The sequence below is a fragment of the Passer montanus genome, unplaced genomic scaffold (genome assembly GCF_014805655.1).
Source record: "Passer montanus isolate IOZ18808 unplaced genomic scaffold, ASM1480565v1 scaffold13, whole genome shotgun sequence".
Lineage (NCBI taxonomy): Eukaryota > Metazoa > Chordata > Aves > Passeriformes > Passeridae > Passer > Passer montanus.
This window is the reverse complement of record NW_024359832.1, coordinates 13,139,938-13,157,002: the sequence shown is the minus strand read 5'-3', so window position 1 is coordinate 13,157,002 and position 17,065 is coordinate 13,139,938. Positions and strand designations below refer to the sequence as shown.

At 36.4% G+C, this 17,065-nt stretch overlaps 1 protein-coding gene across 8 annotated transcripts in view; it reads right to left on the bottom strand.

The window, feature by feature from the left end:
* Nucleotides 1-17,065, bottom strand: part of LCORL (ligand dependent nuclear receptor corepressor like) — an 82,293-nt gene that overhangs the window by 48,545 nt on the left and 16,683 nt on the right. For all 8 annotated transcript variants that reach the window (XM_039698791.1, XM_039698792.1, XM_039698795.1 and 5 more), the window contains exons 2-4: nt 7,848-7,913; nt 1,071-1,150; nt 709-838 (exon numbers count right to left, since the gene is read on the bottom strand). In XM_039698791.1, the coding sequence (XP_039554725.1) occupies nt 709-838; nt 1,071-1,150; nt 7,848-7,913 (276 nt within the window). The remainder of the gene's footprint in view (nt 1-708; nt 839-1,070; nt 1,151-7,847; nt 7,914-17,065) is intronic.

Genomic DNA, 17,065 nt, shown 5'->3' with positions numbered 1-17,065 from the left:
AGTTATTGCATTCACAGTAACTTCATTCACAAGAACCTGAGGAAGAAAATTAGTATTTCTGCTTTTGTGGACAGTGAGTAAACCAAGTAACGCTCATGAACTAAGCTGGTTTGTCATTCACTCATGTACTGCTCTAACTTGATGATAGAGCAAAGAATAAGAACAGTCAAAGAATTAATGACCTACTAAGTACTACATTTTGACAAGAAGTTTTAACCTCCAACTTGGATGTATTTGAAGGAGCAGCTTTCATGCAAGAAGATCCCAAATTCCATTTTGCAATTTGCAAAACACATTCTCTTGCCTAAAATGTGTTTCCCACCGTAAACCAGAAGTGAGAATTTAAGAACAGAAAATGTTTACACGCTTTAGATTCCAGAGAATAATACCTGGGGTATGAAAACAAACAGCAAAATAGCAGCTCATGATAAAAAGAAAAATCCAATACAATTTATGAACAGGGATTCAAAAGAATGGCACGTATTGCAAGAGGATGAAAAAGAATGGCAAGTAGGAAGGGTAGTACTTCATTTGGTGATTCAAGTAAAAAAAAGATTAAGGAAAACCAAAGGAATAAAAAATAGAAAGAGTAGAAACATCTCAGTAGATAAATAAAAATTACTTAGGAAGCAAAATTAACCCTGAATAACTTGATTCTTCTAGATTTTTTTGTCATAGTTTATGATACAAAAGACATGTTTTTATTACCTTTCTTTCGAAAGAGTGCATTTAGATAGTTTTCTGCTTGGCATTCAATCTTATCAGTGTTGGACTGGCCCTGAGATGACAGTTCCTCTGTAGGCGTTGACTGTGAAGAACCGAAAACTGATGCACGATCCTAGAAAAAATATGAAGATCATAACATCTTTCAGAAGTTAGTCTGCTGGTAGTAAAATATACAACTAAATTACTGAGCTATTGAATGGACTAGAACCACTAAAATCAAACTACCTTGAGTCAAAATGTGGAATTAACTTATTTACAAAATTCAATTCTCTGACTCTTACTTTCATACCAAAAAATTAAGTGTTGGAGAATAGAATAATGTTTAATAGAATGCTCATACTTACACTGGCTGTTTCTTTATGTAAATTACAAAAGGAACATTTCTCATCCATAGACCAGTCAGTTAGCTCTTCTGGCTCACAGTCTTAAAGGAAGAAAAGAAAGCTAGATGTTTTAAACAAGCAAAAATGGATTTTGAGAACAACACACACTTCCTAAAATTCTCTTAAATAAATTCCCTTACTAATATGGTATATATTTATTGGTACAGTGCATTTTGTCATATTCAATACTTCAGATATTTTCAAATTCTTGTGTGGCTTTTACAGCTCAACTTAAAAATAACAGAGTGCCTTCCTTAGAAGAAAAGGTGAACTTGTGTCATTCAATTGATTATCTGTCATAATTACTGGAGGCATCTGAATACTGCATTGCAGACATCATTCTTTTTAACTGAAGTGTGCAAACTTGTCATAAACTAAGCTAAGAATTAGGACATAGACTCCTCACCACGTGAGCTATATGCATCATACTTATAGTATTTTAACTTATTTGATATAACCACTATAGGCAAGCCTTATACTCACTTGCAGCACTTGATTCATCTAGAAATGTACCTGTATATGTTTTATCAGAAAAGGTACTCCGGTCTAGAGGGAATGCAGGACTTAAACTTACATTGCCTATATCAAGTCCAGTCTTCTACTGAATGGAGACACATAATCTACCTTCCTTAAACTAAGCTTCATTTCAAAATTAAGAGTTTTCAGTCAATACCTTTCTCTTCACAAACACCAGCTACTTTAGAACTTTCCCCAAACCATCTGTGCTAGTAGCTAAAACAAAGCTTTTAATTTCTTTTTTAAAATTGCATATGGCAACTTATTCCAGTTTGCTTTTGTGGCAATTTTATTCTTGTACCCATGAACAATAACTAGATATTTAGCACCTTGATGAATTTACAGAGACTTTCATTATCCCCTTAACACTTAGTTTTGTGGCTAATCTAGTCCAGCTGCTTTTCCTCATGAGATTCAACTCCATCTCTTCTGCACAAGTCTCACTTGAACACCTGTTTCCTGAACATGGGGAGCAAGATCTCAAGATGATGTCTTTTACCTTTACACCAGACTTTCTTACACTGCAGGCAGTATTTTCCTACAGTATCCTAGTTATGCAGCAGCCCTTATTACAGCTGCAGTGTTTTGGCATGTGAATCCAAATATGATTAACTACAACACCAAGGTTTTCTCCACCCTGTTCATATGCTCACAACCTAAACAACTTTTTCACTCCCATTATTAGTTACCAGGTATGTTTCCTCCTTTTCTCCATACCATTAAATTACAGTCAGTTCTGTTTAGGGAGGCTCTTGAGATTATCTGCTTTCAAGAGCACATGATGGTAGCCTGATCTTGGCTGGCTGCCAACCCCCCAATCCACTGATGCTCTCACTGCCCCTCTTCAGCAGGGCAGGGGTGAGGAAGTAAGATGGTGGGAGACAAAATCAAGGGGAGAAATCTGAGGGTCAAGATAAAGACAGGGAGATCACTTACCAATTACTGTAACAGGGAAGTCAGACTCGGAGAGAATCAATTTCATTTATAGCCAATAAAAACAGATTTGCATAATAAGAAAGGGAAAACACTAAACCACCTTACAACCCCCTCTTCCCAGGCTTCAGCTTCACTCCTTCATTCCTGACTCTTCTACCTCCTCCCCCACCCCAAACGGTGCAAGGAAGATGGGAAATGGGCTGCTCTCATTCATAACAGTTCCTCTGTGCCACTTCCTTCTCTTTTTTCCCTTGTTCCAGCTTGGGGTCTCTTCTATGGGCTGCAGGTGTTCACAAACTGCTCCAGTGTTCTTTCCACAGCTGCAGCTCTTCATGAACTGCTCTTGTACGTGTCTTTTCCATGGGGCACAGTCCTTCAGGAAGACACCATTGCACAGACACACCAAGGTTGCCAGAAAACCTGCTCCTGCATGGGCTCCTCTCTATAGGCTGCAATTCCTGACGGAGGCCTGCTCCAGCATGGGATCTCCACAGGCTGTAGCTTCCTTCAGGGCATCTCCACCTGCTCTGGTGGGTCCTCCATGGGCTGCAGTGTGGACATCTGTCCCGACATGCCCTCCATGGGCTGCAGGTTCTACGTGCTCCACCATGGTCTTCTCCAAGGGCTGCAGGGGAATGAATCTCTGCTCCAGTGACTGGAGCACCTTCCCCTCTTCTCTTCTTGCTGTCTGCTGTCTGTCACAGTCCTCCACCCTCTTCCCACAACTGCTGAGCTTTTACTTCTTCTCAAATATATTATTAAAAGGCAAAATAAGACTAAAATTACTCTGAAAAATAAAGGTTCTTCAGTTGAGCACAAACATAATGTAAGTAGCTCCATATTATTACTTAAATTTAGTGTGCTCAGCTCTAAAAAACTGATTTAGAACAGAATTCTGTATTATTGTATTACATGCTTTCAGGGATGCAAAGCAGCAATTTTTACAGGTTGGACAGCTGATGTTTAAAAACAGACATGGTATTCTTCTTGGCTGGACAGTAACAAGAGATAATGAGTCCTTTTTGCTGAATTAATCTACCTGTCCCAGCCTATTAGAGCTATTCCTTTAGGATGTCCACAGCATAAAAACAACACTATTCCCTCACAACAAGTTCATGTTTTTCCCTGCAACCATGAACACCCTATTTATGAACCTTGAGATTCTACACCTAAAGTCTAGGGCAGGCTTTATACTTTCAGAGAAGTTCTTCTGCCTTGGAATCCTGAATTTCCACTGGTAAAAGTCAAACTAGAGAGCAACCCTTGTGTATTGCCAAAAAAGCAAACCTTGAGAAACATCAGCTCTACATAACATTAAACCCTTTATTCAAAGCAGTATAAATCATGTACAAGACATATTAAGTCTACCAGCGAGCTAAGCAAAAGTGATACCAGATAATATGCAAGATATACCAAATGCCAGACAAACAGTCTCAGGTCACCACCACAGGAAACGTCCTGATACCAATATGAAGTTTTTAACTACAGATAGGCAGCCATATTCTCTAGAAAAATCAGAGGCAGCACAGACAGCACTGTAAGCTGAGCAAGCTTTCCTCCAGCTGCATTGAATTTAGGATGAGGATCATCTTCCCCTCCCACTTTATCTTGTTTGGGGTCAGATGATGAAAGATTTGCAGACAACCTATAATGCTTGCTAGCTCATGAAAAAAAGTTGCTAAGACTGTGCAAAAATAATTTTAATACTAAATACAGCACAGACCATTACTTGAAACCAAAACCCTTTAGCACAAAGCTGTTACACTTATTTCCATTTATTAAGAACAAAATGGTGAACTTGGACAAAAAATAATTTTTTTTACATTTCTTAAGAGGCTCACATCTTTGTTTCCCCAAACCACTTTTCCTAAGAAGTAATACCAAATAAAGTAAATTATTTCAGACATCTGTAGTACTGAAGAGATTCCATGTTTCTATCTCAAAATACAAAATAATTGTCTAGTAAATTTAAACACAAAATAGCTTAAAAAATTAATCTCTTACTTACCAGTATTTTCTGATTACAATAATGTCCCAAATGATTTTCTAGCTATTTGTGACAATTTTGAACATATCACTGCCTTTCTTTTTATACAGTGCTATTGCTTCCTAATAAGTACATTAAAACAGCTGAAGTATTTCTCAACTGCTTCATATTTTAAATTTCATAAAACCTCCAATTCTACTAGATTTTTTTTCTAATAAAATTTTTTAGGAATAGAAATACTCCAAAAGAACATAAGGAAAAAGAAAAGCCTTCGTCCTGTATAAAGACTATTTTTTCCTGGCAGAGAAAGAGCATTGAGAGCTGCTTTTTTCCAACAAGACATAGTTCCTCAGTGGTTAGGAGACTAGAACCCCAGCACATAATCTTCACATAATTCTTTTGTGTGTACAAAAGAAAGTACACACATGCCACCTGATTAGAGGAACAGCTTTTTGACAGTTTAGCTAACTATCCAGAAGTAGAAGTAAAACATAACAATTTATATGTGAATTTACTGAGCTGAAAACGGGTATGAGTAAAGGATTAGAAAGCCCTAAAGATTCAATGACATAAGAAGCCTCAGTTCAGAGCTTGAACCAAGGTCAGACGCCAAGATACAGAACTTGACCCCTCTGCAGCCAGAAGCTGCAGAATCCAAGCAGTCAGGATAACAAACTGGTGCTGAATAATGGTGACAAGAAACACTTTAACAAGTATAAAGTAAAACCTACATATAAAAGAATTTCAAGACACAAAAAAATGTTTAAAGGGTATTTTCTTGGAAAAGTGTAATAGTCTAGTAAAACTGAAGTCTACCTTTTAGCATTTAGAATTGTCATTGCAATTTATTATTCATTCAAGTAACTTAAGATAATACAATATTTTAATCTATAGATCAAATACTATTTCAAGAAAGAACTAAGGAGGAAATATATCAATCATGTTACATTTTATGCACATTATTGATCTTTTTCATGTCACAATAGATAAAGCCAACAACATAAGAGAATTAAATGCTATTGTATCTAAGCAGCATACATTTCAGCCAATTCTCACATATTTCTGCACAAGAAAGCTACATAACTTCTTGAGGTATGTTTGAGGAAACACATCTTGCTGCTAATGAGCCAAAATATTGCACATTGACAGTATTAGTTTAGTGGTTATGATGAGGAAAATAAACAGCCTAAAAGATGCAGTAATTCAGAGACATTGCTCAGAGTATAAAAACATGTGTTCTTCTAGCAGCCATATTTTTTAACTAAGGCAAATTATTTACTTTGTATCTTAGTTTCATTACCTGTGAAATGAAAAGTGGCATGTAGGACAGTGGAAAAATTTGTACAAATTTTACTTGAAAGTTCTGTATTTATCTTTAAAACAAAATTCAGACTTCAAATCAGAAACAGCCCTGCATACTATATTAATGATAAAACTGACCTCTACTGTACCAGTATAAACCATTTCACATGGCATTATTGAAGTTACAGATACTATATCTATAAAAACGAACCAAAAATACAGTAAGGTAAGGTAGGCATCCCAACCTACCAGCAGTTCTGGAGCAGCTGTCTCAAGAACTAAAATAAATTTTACAGATGCCTCAGACATGGAAATAGGCTTTAATTGTTGAAGAACTCTTGCACATTACTGACAAAAATTTTCAGAAATGAAAAAAAATTAGCTCTGAGATGCTGCATTTTAGATAAACACAAATTTAATTTTCAAGACAAAGTCACAAGGCCATCAAGTAGCAAAGATATGCAAAGCAATGGAAGTATCACATTTTAAATAGGTAAGAAATCCTCAACTGCATGAGGCAAATAAGTAAAAGGTTAAAGACAGCTCAAATACCTGCACACATGAACCCTAAAGGAGCAATATAAACTTTACAGTGGCTTAGACTTTGGCCACTACCTCATTAGCTCAGTACTTTCTGTTTTCTTAACCAAAAGAAAAAAAAAAAAGAAAAAAAGGAAAAAAAAAGTAAACCCTTTCATACAAAAAATAAAGCTTTAACTACTAATCAGTGTAAAGCTCAATACATACAACATATTGAAATTACAAATAGAAAAAAACAAAAGAGATACTGCACACTTATAACAATATCCTGTTTCCTTTTCAAATGTTCTTATCACAGCAGATGAGAATACTAGTCATGAAAACAAGCTTTAATCCAACTGTACATATTTCTTAAATGTTTTTATGTCTTATTAGTGGCATGCCTAGTTTGAGAAAGAAAAAAATATTCTGAAAGCATCAGCCAAGTAGTATTCCAAGTTTCCCCCCTTCCCCATGAAAATACCGTGTTATGCATATGACACAGGCCAAGGAACTTGCACATTATGAAAGGGAAAAAAACCATAAACAAGTTAAAGGAATTGCTCCAAAAGTATTCTAAGCAAAGACATACAGCACATGCCAGTCTGCCTCATGTACTAGCACTAAGTGATGTGCTTACAAACTACACTATCAGACAATGAATTGTAGAGAATTAGATGGAACATTTTTAAGGTTTCATAACAGAAGTAACATTTTTTTAAGTCATAAAATGAACTTGGCAAACAATTCTTTCAACACTGCAAAGCAAATTTTTGCTCTATAGTCCCCAGGTTGTCAAAGATAAATCATTCCATACTTAACTAAGGACTTATGTGTTATTCACAGCTATTCCAGCAAAACTAAACCCATTTGGACTAATGCTGGGTCTTTTAAGGGTAATGGAAAAGGTGTGTATATACATATATGGTTGAACATACTATATATACATAGTATATAGTATGCTCATATATAGTATACATACATATATACATATAAAGTACTACAAAAACTATAAAAACTAAAAGCTTGATGTACATATAGTAAAGATGTAAAAAAATATGAATATATAAAAATCATAAACTTTCTTGACCACTACAAGACCAAACTAGCATCCATTACCTTCCTTTTACCAATTAATGTCAATAGGAAGCTGAGCAGCTTGTCTGCCCTTTCTAATGGATATTCAAAAAACAAAGTAGGAGATGCAGTATTCCAGAAGAGTGAGTCTTTTACATGAGAACTTTTTGCAGAAAAGCTTAGCTAATCCAAATTCCCCATACGGGAACAAAACCTATGTATCACTCTCCCTAGTGTTTCGCTTAGGCACAGTATTGACAAGAAAATGAAAAAATGAACATTGGAAAGAAAAGCACTGGAATATTTCCTTTTTCAAATTCAAGATAGATACTTGAAACTACTTTTAGCTAAAAGAAAAGTCAATAAGTTAAAGTCATTGCACTAAAAGCTGGCTTATTTACCTTCAAATAAACTGAGGTCTCTTCGTAGCCTTGGTCCATAAAGCCCTTCTAAAATACTTTCAAAACCTGGAGACAAAAGAAACATTTAAAACTGTAAATCAAAAGTTTCTTAAAAGAAAGCAAAATTCTATGAGCAATTCCAAAAATTGTTACATTTATCAAACAAATATTTACTCCTTCCACTATAGTACTACTCAATAGCATTAGAAGATAAAAATAAGACAAGGCAACTGCCATCTGCCCACAATCAGCCTATTAAGCCATGCCCCAAGAACCTCATTAGACTTAAAATAACTACCACAGAATCCTAAAGGTGGGAGGATTAGCCTCATAGCTCTAAGCAAGTGAAGGAGTTTCTCTCTTAGCCTGAGAATCAGTCATGTACAGAGAGAGGAAAAAATGAAAATAAAAAAATTGAAAACTTTACAGATCAGAAACTTCCCATGATCTCCTGAAACTACATAATCTTAGCAAGCTAATATCACAACAAATAGAAAAAAGCAAGCTGCTTTTGCTTCTGATACCATGACAGTGCTCTCTAGTCCTCTATAACCGTACAAAAATGTTTTAAAATGGAGGATTATATAAATCCAATTATTTTACAGATTTACCAGTTAGTCTGTTTAGGTATTTGGTAAAAATTAAATACTTTAGTAAGGGTGATGAGACAGAGCAAATCAGATGATTGATAAATAAAAAAAAAATTTTAAAAACCCCAAACCCACAAAAAAAGCACATGACAACTGATGAAATATAATGACAGCATCAATATAACAGAAGTTTTGTTCAATACAGAAACAGTTTCCAACTTCCCCCCTTTCTCCTTCCAAATAATAAGCTTATTTGAAAATAAGAGGATAATTCAAAGCAGCATTTGAAGGTTCTCATCCTTTATACTAAAGGCCTGTCTGTAGGTATTTTGCTAGACCACAACTTTGCAAGACTATTTTATCATCACACCACATAAAAGATACTAAAATCATCAGAAAACAACTTCTATCAACAAAGAACATTCAGAATCACAAAATTTGTTCATCATGTGATGTCTTTTAGGACAACACAACATCCTGTTCCCTTCCCAAATGTTATATTTACTTTTTGGTTTAGGTCATATGTACACTAGTATAAGGAAGAATAAATATGTACCATATTTGAAGCAGACAAGGGAAGCTATCTTAACACATAGGAGCTGTTCAGCTTGACAAGTCAGATTTTGTTAAAATTTCTATTGCAAAGTAATTTTAATATATGGACTATACTGTGAAACAACTACAACCTCTACAAATCTGGTATTTGAGATTGAATATAAATGTATTTATATATTGAACTATATGGATTTCATTTTCCACTTTTCTTTGTACTAAATATAGTACCACGAGACAACACAAATTAAATTAAAAAACCACCGCCCTCTAACAAATATATATACACACATCTTTTACACAGCCTACAAAAACTAGAAAGCAAAAAGCCCAAAGCCCAGGCACACACTAAAAATTACCTTAAAGCATCATCCAGCAACTCTTAGATTCAATGTAATATAAATTCACATCATATTAGCATTGCACAAATTCCCTATTCTTCTGGCTCCAAAGGGTTATGGACAAAAAAGGCAAGAGAGTTGAAGCCTGGAGTTAAGGTAGCAGTCCTCAAAGCACAACAGAGCAGAAATACAAACCACACCATGTGTATTGCTATTAACGTTACACACTGTAAGCCATTTTAGGTCAGCAGCTAGTTGCATTCTGCCAAATTACTGTCCCTGGGTAAAGAAATGAATGAAGCAGCACTTGGAGACAACCCTGCTTTATTTCAGAAGAGCAAACAGCAACTCCTATTTTTCAGGACTTCATCAATCAAACAACAGGAAGCTTGTTTACCATCCCAGTCAGCACCCAAAACCTCCTTGGTCTTTGGACACCTACAACCCTTCCCACCCTGTGCAGGGTGGTACTTGTTTCTGCCTTTACTTTTGTCCTTACCTGTCTGCCCTACCACCTGCTCCTGCCTATGCAAAACCATGAGCACAGAAACCCAGCTCTGTAAACAGCAGCTTGTCAAAGAAAAATGCAACCTCCACACACACTTCCATACAGCTCGTATTAAAGATGGCAATGAGCACACTGCAGGAGTTGCTGGGTTTTTTTTCTTTCTTCTCTTAACCCTGAGGGAAGTTTACACCAGCCTGCTTCTTTGTTAATTCACCAAGCTTAATTCCATCCTACCCATCCAAAGGGCTGCTTCTCTTCTGAAGTATTACAGAACTTCTCCAAGGAAACACAACAGACTTACCCTGCCCAATCATTTGCTTCCTCACGTTTGGACATCGGATGCCTTCTTTTAAAAGAACACTTACTTATACAACCTAAGAACATCAAGAGAACCTTTTTCCAGACCTTAGGCTAAAAGTTTCCCAGAAAGCACCTGTGTTACTTCCATGTTCCACAAAGTATTACCGCCTTTCAGCAGAATTGATACAATTTTAGTTTAACCTAAACATAAAGATGTATCTTACTTTCTAGTACTGATGAATGAATGTTGGCACTGTTTTCTAAAATGTAACCATCTGGACACAAGCAGTTCAATAAATCTTTGTTTTTCTTCTTGAGTCAGTATGCTTAAGCAAACAGTAGTCACAGCTTTGTAACTCTCCAGAACCTGAAGAGCCTACAGAAACCAGTCAGAAATACACTTTGCTTGTATTTTAATGATTCACTAATCGAAAAAATTTGCTTCAAGAAAGTTTTATAGAATTGCTGTCTCATGGTGGTTGATTGCCTATTTGATTCCAAACCTGGTCTTCCAAAACCGTTACTTGAGGTCTGACACTTTCTAGCTCCAAACTGAAAAGCAACACTTTGCTCTAGTAACTTGCAATACCCTGAATTGTCAAACTCCCTCTTTCTCTAATAAATTTATCGTATCTTCATGTAGAAAGAATCAGCTTTCTTTATTGTCTGACACCTTTTAAAATCCAAGACAGGTTCCTCCAACAGTCTTCATAAGCAGAAATTTGTGACAGAGCAAGTCTCTTAACCCAGTTACAAGCTTCCACGGTTTGTATTTCTGAATAAAGCTGCGAATAGGTTTTTTTCCCTATGTTAACTCTCCCTCCCACCTTTCCCCCACCACTGATGCTGCTTTCCTCACTCGGGGCTGGGATGGGACAGGAACTCCCACAAGGAGGTCGGCTGAAGCTGTGATCTCCAGCAACAGGAAGGGGGCTCTCTTTTTTCATCGGTACCTATTTGTGTACCGAAAAGGCAAACAGCCCAGGAACAGGTTCTGTCAGGTTTGGCATATATGCCATGGATCACAGCAAAGGCCACCAAAAGGAAGCAATAGGTGACAGTAACTGCAGGCTCCCATGGGGCTTTTGCCCAGCAGCTAGACTGGCTGTTGCAGAAGTTCAGCTCTTGCTCTGGTCCAAACCCAGAATGTTATAGAGATACTCTTATGGCTTATCTGGCTGTCAATGTAATAAATAACAGATCACAGGTGTTGATCCAAGGTAAAGGCTTTCCTAGGGCAAACAAACATCCTGTGGGATCAACAAGTGACTACATGGCTGCAGGCAGGACTTCAGCTCTTATGACATTAGGATCCTTTAAGAAACAGAGTGTTGGAGAAAGACAGGATCTGTTTGTTAATGTAAATCATCATTGCCAACAGGCTTGCTTCATAATGAGGTCTTCAAATTATGTTTGTCAGGAAAGTGGAGACTGAAGCCTAGAAGAGAGAAGAGAATGGCAGAGAGGGCAAATGCACACAAGGACTTTACAATCCTCCTGAAGAAGCGGCATAAGCAGGGACACACCTTAAGTAGCTGTTTATGAACCCACGCAGCAGAGGAAGCAAGCACCAGCAATACACCACAGCACGTAACAATCTCACTGGTGAGACAATTCACACAACTGCAGTGGATGGATACTGGCTTTTAAGAAAGGGGAAGTGAGAGAGTCAAGGAGAGTGCTTAGACTTTAACTTAAACAAGTGGAGCCTTAGTGTGGAATGGGCTACATGACAGTTAAAAATCTACAGGTCAGGATTAACCCAAGTGAACATCATAGTTACATCTGTTACAGACTATGCCGACTGTAAATCAGGAGTAAGTAGAAGAAGTCTTTAAAAAACAAAAATACCCCCCAAAAACCATGACCCAAAAAAAAAAAGCTGCACAATCACCAACACATACATATTTCCATATGCTGGAAACACAACATGCCAGTGCACAAGCCCAAAAAAAAAAAAAAAAAAAAAAAAAGCTGCACAATCACCAACACATATGCTGGAAATGCAACATGCCAGTGCACAATCAACTCAGGGGATTCTGAGGTGTCTGGAGGACAAACATGCCTAAGGTGATGGACAAGCTCAATAGGGGAGGCACTGCTATTCATCATTAAGAAAGAGATAATCAGTGATGTAACAGTTAACAGTGGTCCTGGCCACAGTAGCCATGAGATGGAATGCAGGACCCCAAGGGAAGTGAGGAGCTTGAATAGCTGAGTAATTTTCTGTAGGCTTAGCAGTCACTGATTTACATCCCTCCCCCAAGATAGGGGGAGCACAGTGGAACTAGAAATGGGATTCTGTACTGTCTTGTCTAAACCAAAGAAGTCTCATATGGGCCTATGAGATTTCTATAGCAAGGTTTTGATTGAGTTATCCTACTAACTATTTCATAAAGTCAAAGAATTGCAAGATGAAGGGCAACTACCACTGAGTGATTCAAAAAAATAATACTTTGTAAATAAATTCCAGTATGCTTAGTGTTTCTACCAGTTTACTCAGATTCAAAACAGGATTATTAAGTCCAAATGAAGACAGCTTTCTTCACAACTTTTTATTTAAAATCTTAAAGAGGAGCTGCCTTTCAGCTGCTCACAAAGCTTAAATCATGAAGTTCTCCATAATGTTTTATCACTGTAAACTACTTAGTGTCTGAAATATCTTGAAGCCTATCTACACATTAGAGAGTGCCACATATGAACAGTTCAGGCTGTAAAATTCTTTGTCATTAATAAAACAGAGTAATAATTAAATTGATACACTCCATGGACGTTTCCAGCACTTTATATACACTTATATATAAGAGGTACTCAAGTAATATACAGGGACTCTTCCTCATGACCAGACACAGCCTTTCTTCATCCTGCTCCTCAGCAGCAGCTGCATGGCTGTGAATTATAAAAGCCTCCTGCATTCAGAAACTCAGAAGTGGCCATGCAGTCCCTGCAACTGTGGAAGCAATGGACAGTCTGTGCTGCACTAACCCTAGAGAAAATCACTAAGTGAAGATTCACAGAAACTGTAATGCAAAGTTGGTCTACATTAATTTTGAACAGATACAGTAATTGAACAGTTATACAATACAAATTGAGGTTGGACAGGTTTAGCTACACATTGGCTATGGTTCTTCCAAAAGCTTTATATCCATAATTTCTGAGAGAAAACTGTTACTTTAGCCTTGGAGTTGAATTCAACATCCATCTCCTTCCCTCCCCACATCCTCTAAGTGAACAGAGAATGCAAGTGTGTTTTCAAAAACTTGAATGACTCAGACTATATGTTAGAAAAATAGCTAAGAAAAGAATAAATATCATGCAATAAATGGAAGCTGACATTTGACTACCACTTTCAAATATACCACTTCGTGGGTCTGAAGATAGGAGTAGTACTTACTCTACACTTGGGAAAAGGAACAGAAAAATATGCACAAGTTGTATTAAAAAGTTTTTGATAGGTTTGGTGCACTCTATGTCACATTAATTTCTTGATTCTTCTAACCTTGTATATTTCCTTTCCCCATGTCTTTTTGTTTCTTTACTAGTCTTCTTTCTCTTCCCCTTTCCATGTTTCTGTTTAAGAAGTAATCCAATTCTAGAGCTTTTGCTACAAGACTTCTTTTTTAAGCCTATATTTGGGACATTTTTACTAAAATGTAACCATTTTTAGTTAAAATGTTAAAGCATTTTTCATTTGTTCTTTTACTCAGCACTAGAATACAGTAACACTAAATCTCAAGAGGTGCCTTACAAAACTTGTACAAACTATAAGAGCGACACTAATGACCTCACAGTAAGCCACCTAAAAGAACCTTTTGCTTATACTTGCTTTCCCCTCCTCTGATCTGCTGCAGATTTTCCAGTTTAGGAAAGTATAAGCTTTTTATCAGTTCATCTGCTTAAAGATAAAAGTGCAAATACTTCTAAACAAATTCACTTCTGGTTTGATATTTTTCTAAGCCATAAAGACTGTTTTATTCATACCTCTGGATGCATACCAGAAACAGCAGATAAATGCACCCTTACAGGGATAGAGAAAATTTAAATGAAAGAGGGAGATGCTTATCAAGATTGCTCAGCTGATTGATAGTTACTGCTCTACTTTTCACCTGATGTGAAAGGTTTCCCTTTAGATGAGATCCTATTGTCCTCTCTACCTTGCTCTATGTGTTAAGGAATTTGGAAGATTCTGGGTGCATGCAAATTAAGTTCTGCTTGGTCCCTTCTTTTCCAGCATATCACCAGCTAGGCACAGGGTAAGACTGCTGCACAGTGCTTTGAAGGACAGGGCATGCACGTGTGTTTGTACTCCAATGAAACGAGACTTTCAGCACTACGGCCTCTGCAGGCCCTGTAGGAAAAAAAGAACCTTGAGGCTCTGTAAAACACAATTTTATTAATCCACCTAAGAAAGTCAGCAGCAGCATATGTTGAAATCTTCACAACTTCTGTGTGCCTAAAAGTTTACTTCCATCACCCTTCACTTTGTGGTTTACTATACCAAGAATCACATCAGAATTATGGTAGTTCAAGTTGTTTTTATTGAAGTCCAAAACACTTGTTATTTAGCTTCTTAGATAAAATCAGGCCTCACCCCTGTTAAGTAACAAACACCAGCAAGGAAGATTCATGTATCCTCCTTATTTTTTGAATTTAATATTCTCAGCAGAGAACACAAAAGTTAAAGAAAAAAAATTGCACATTTTAAGCAGTGTGGAGTTTAGCCCATTACTGTTGCTTTTTAAATCAAAACTAATGTGAAAGTAGGTTCAGAACTGCTGATTTCAATTCTTAAAAGGTTGCAGAATTTAATAAATGGTCCTTAAAATATAATTAGGAAAATCCAAAGAATAAGATTACATTTAATGAGATTGAGCACTGTACTGCCACACACAGCATTAAACTACCTTCTTTTATTTTTTGGTGTGGTAACAGCTACTGGTACTTTACCCAGTTGTTAAAGGGACCTGATAACAACTCCTGAGTTCAGTTTCTGTTTCTGCATTTGCTTCTAAACACTTATATAGCTGACATATGAATTCTGATCCCATTCTGAAGTCATATAACCTATATTTTGAGCTGGTATTTCTTCATCTGTGAGGACTACTATATAATTTATATGAGGAGTTTCAGAATCTAAAATCACATTGGAAAGAAATTATGGACAAGTAAGGACTGAAAAACAGATCCTGCACACTGGCTTACGCCCCAACCAACAGGCCAACCTCCTCCATTACCTGCCCCCTTCACCCCATACACCCTTTAATTTAAGCAGCAGTAGCTTCATGTCAAGGTATAACACACGAAGTTCTGAGCTAAAACTCGCTGACATAACTGACATTACCACGAGAAAAATAAATTGGATTTTCCCCCACTACCATTGTAACATTGCACTGTTTCATGCACCTGAAAAGTGATTCCTTTTGAAAACAGCATGTAATTCAAAATAGTACTGCATCGAAATAAACTTCAATTCTTCTGCTCAATCTGTACATTTTCATGACTGCATTATTTAGCTTGTTGCTAAATACAGTGTAAGTATGGAGGTATATCTGGGGCAAGTTTTGTGGTTTATCTTACAGAGACCGCTACCTTGGATTAAAACAATCACACCACAGACAGAATTCTGCCTCATTGGTTTTGTCACATATTTTTTTCTTTTCAAATGTACCCCAGGCAGACAAAGCATCAGTTGCAGCTTCCCTGAAAGAAAATCTCTCACTTTTCTTCAAATTCTCCCTCAATAGTGCTTCAATATTTACTGATAAATATTATTTATCATTAATACAGGTGCAAGAGTAGGAAGCAGTCTTTTGATTTGGCTTACTTAAAAAGGTCATCTGCCTTTCTTAAAAGTTATCTCTTTCATAGGAAAGGGACTTGGAGCTCATGTTCAGTCATCTTTTAGCTTCTAATCATGTTAACTTACAGCCTTTTGAAGTACACACCTATATTTTCCAGGTGCAGCTTGCCCACCTGAAAGCTGTCTACCATTATTTGCCACTACAGAAGGGAACAGGTTTACCTGAAAAATGGTTATCTGCTCCAAACTCTTGCACATTTTTGCTTCCAACTGACAGGAAAATAAAATTAATTACATCAGAAACTCAAACCCTTCAAGAGTATGTGTTTATTACTCAGCCATCATCAAGTTCCTTTGATATATCAAACCACTCTCAATTATGCAGAAAATATTTTATCACCTTTCTATAGCTCTAATTCAAAATTTTGAAAAAAAGCATAAAATAATTACACCAATTTTTTATTATACCTAGTTACCTTTATCCCACCATTGGGATATAAGCAGAAATTCCCTTACAGCTTGGTAAAGGAGAATACTCTGTAGAGAAGAGAGTTATTTTAATATTTTATAGAAGTGAAGCAGTATGTTTAACAGACAGAGAAATTAAAATTAAGCATTAACATCTGTGTCAGTTGCTTTTGCCTTTCCTTTCCTGCAACAGGTCAGCAGCTGTCCTTTTTGCCCACTGTTCCCCCTTAACCATAGAAGGATTAATAATTTTAGTTTTGCTTATATATTGATATAAATCTCAAAGTCACAGGGTTTTTGTTGTGGTTTGTTTTAGTTTGGTTCTACTTACTTGTTTTCAAATTTACTACCACAACAATCTGGAAAGGATTGACTATTGTATGAAACAACTGAAGCACTGAGTTTAAAAAAAAAAAGGAAAAAAAACCCCAAAAATACAAACACACAAATCAGTAATCAAACACTCATCTTTTTGCCACTTACACAAATGGCAAGAAAAAAAAAAACAAACAAAAAAAGTAACTTGCTAGACAGAATATTCAAAACAAAGTATGACAACAGAAGGAAAAATTATTATATCTTTATTCAAACATTTTATTCTTCCTGTTTGTAGCATCACTACAGAATATCTATTCTTAAAATAAGAATATTCAAAACAA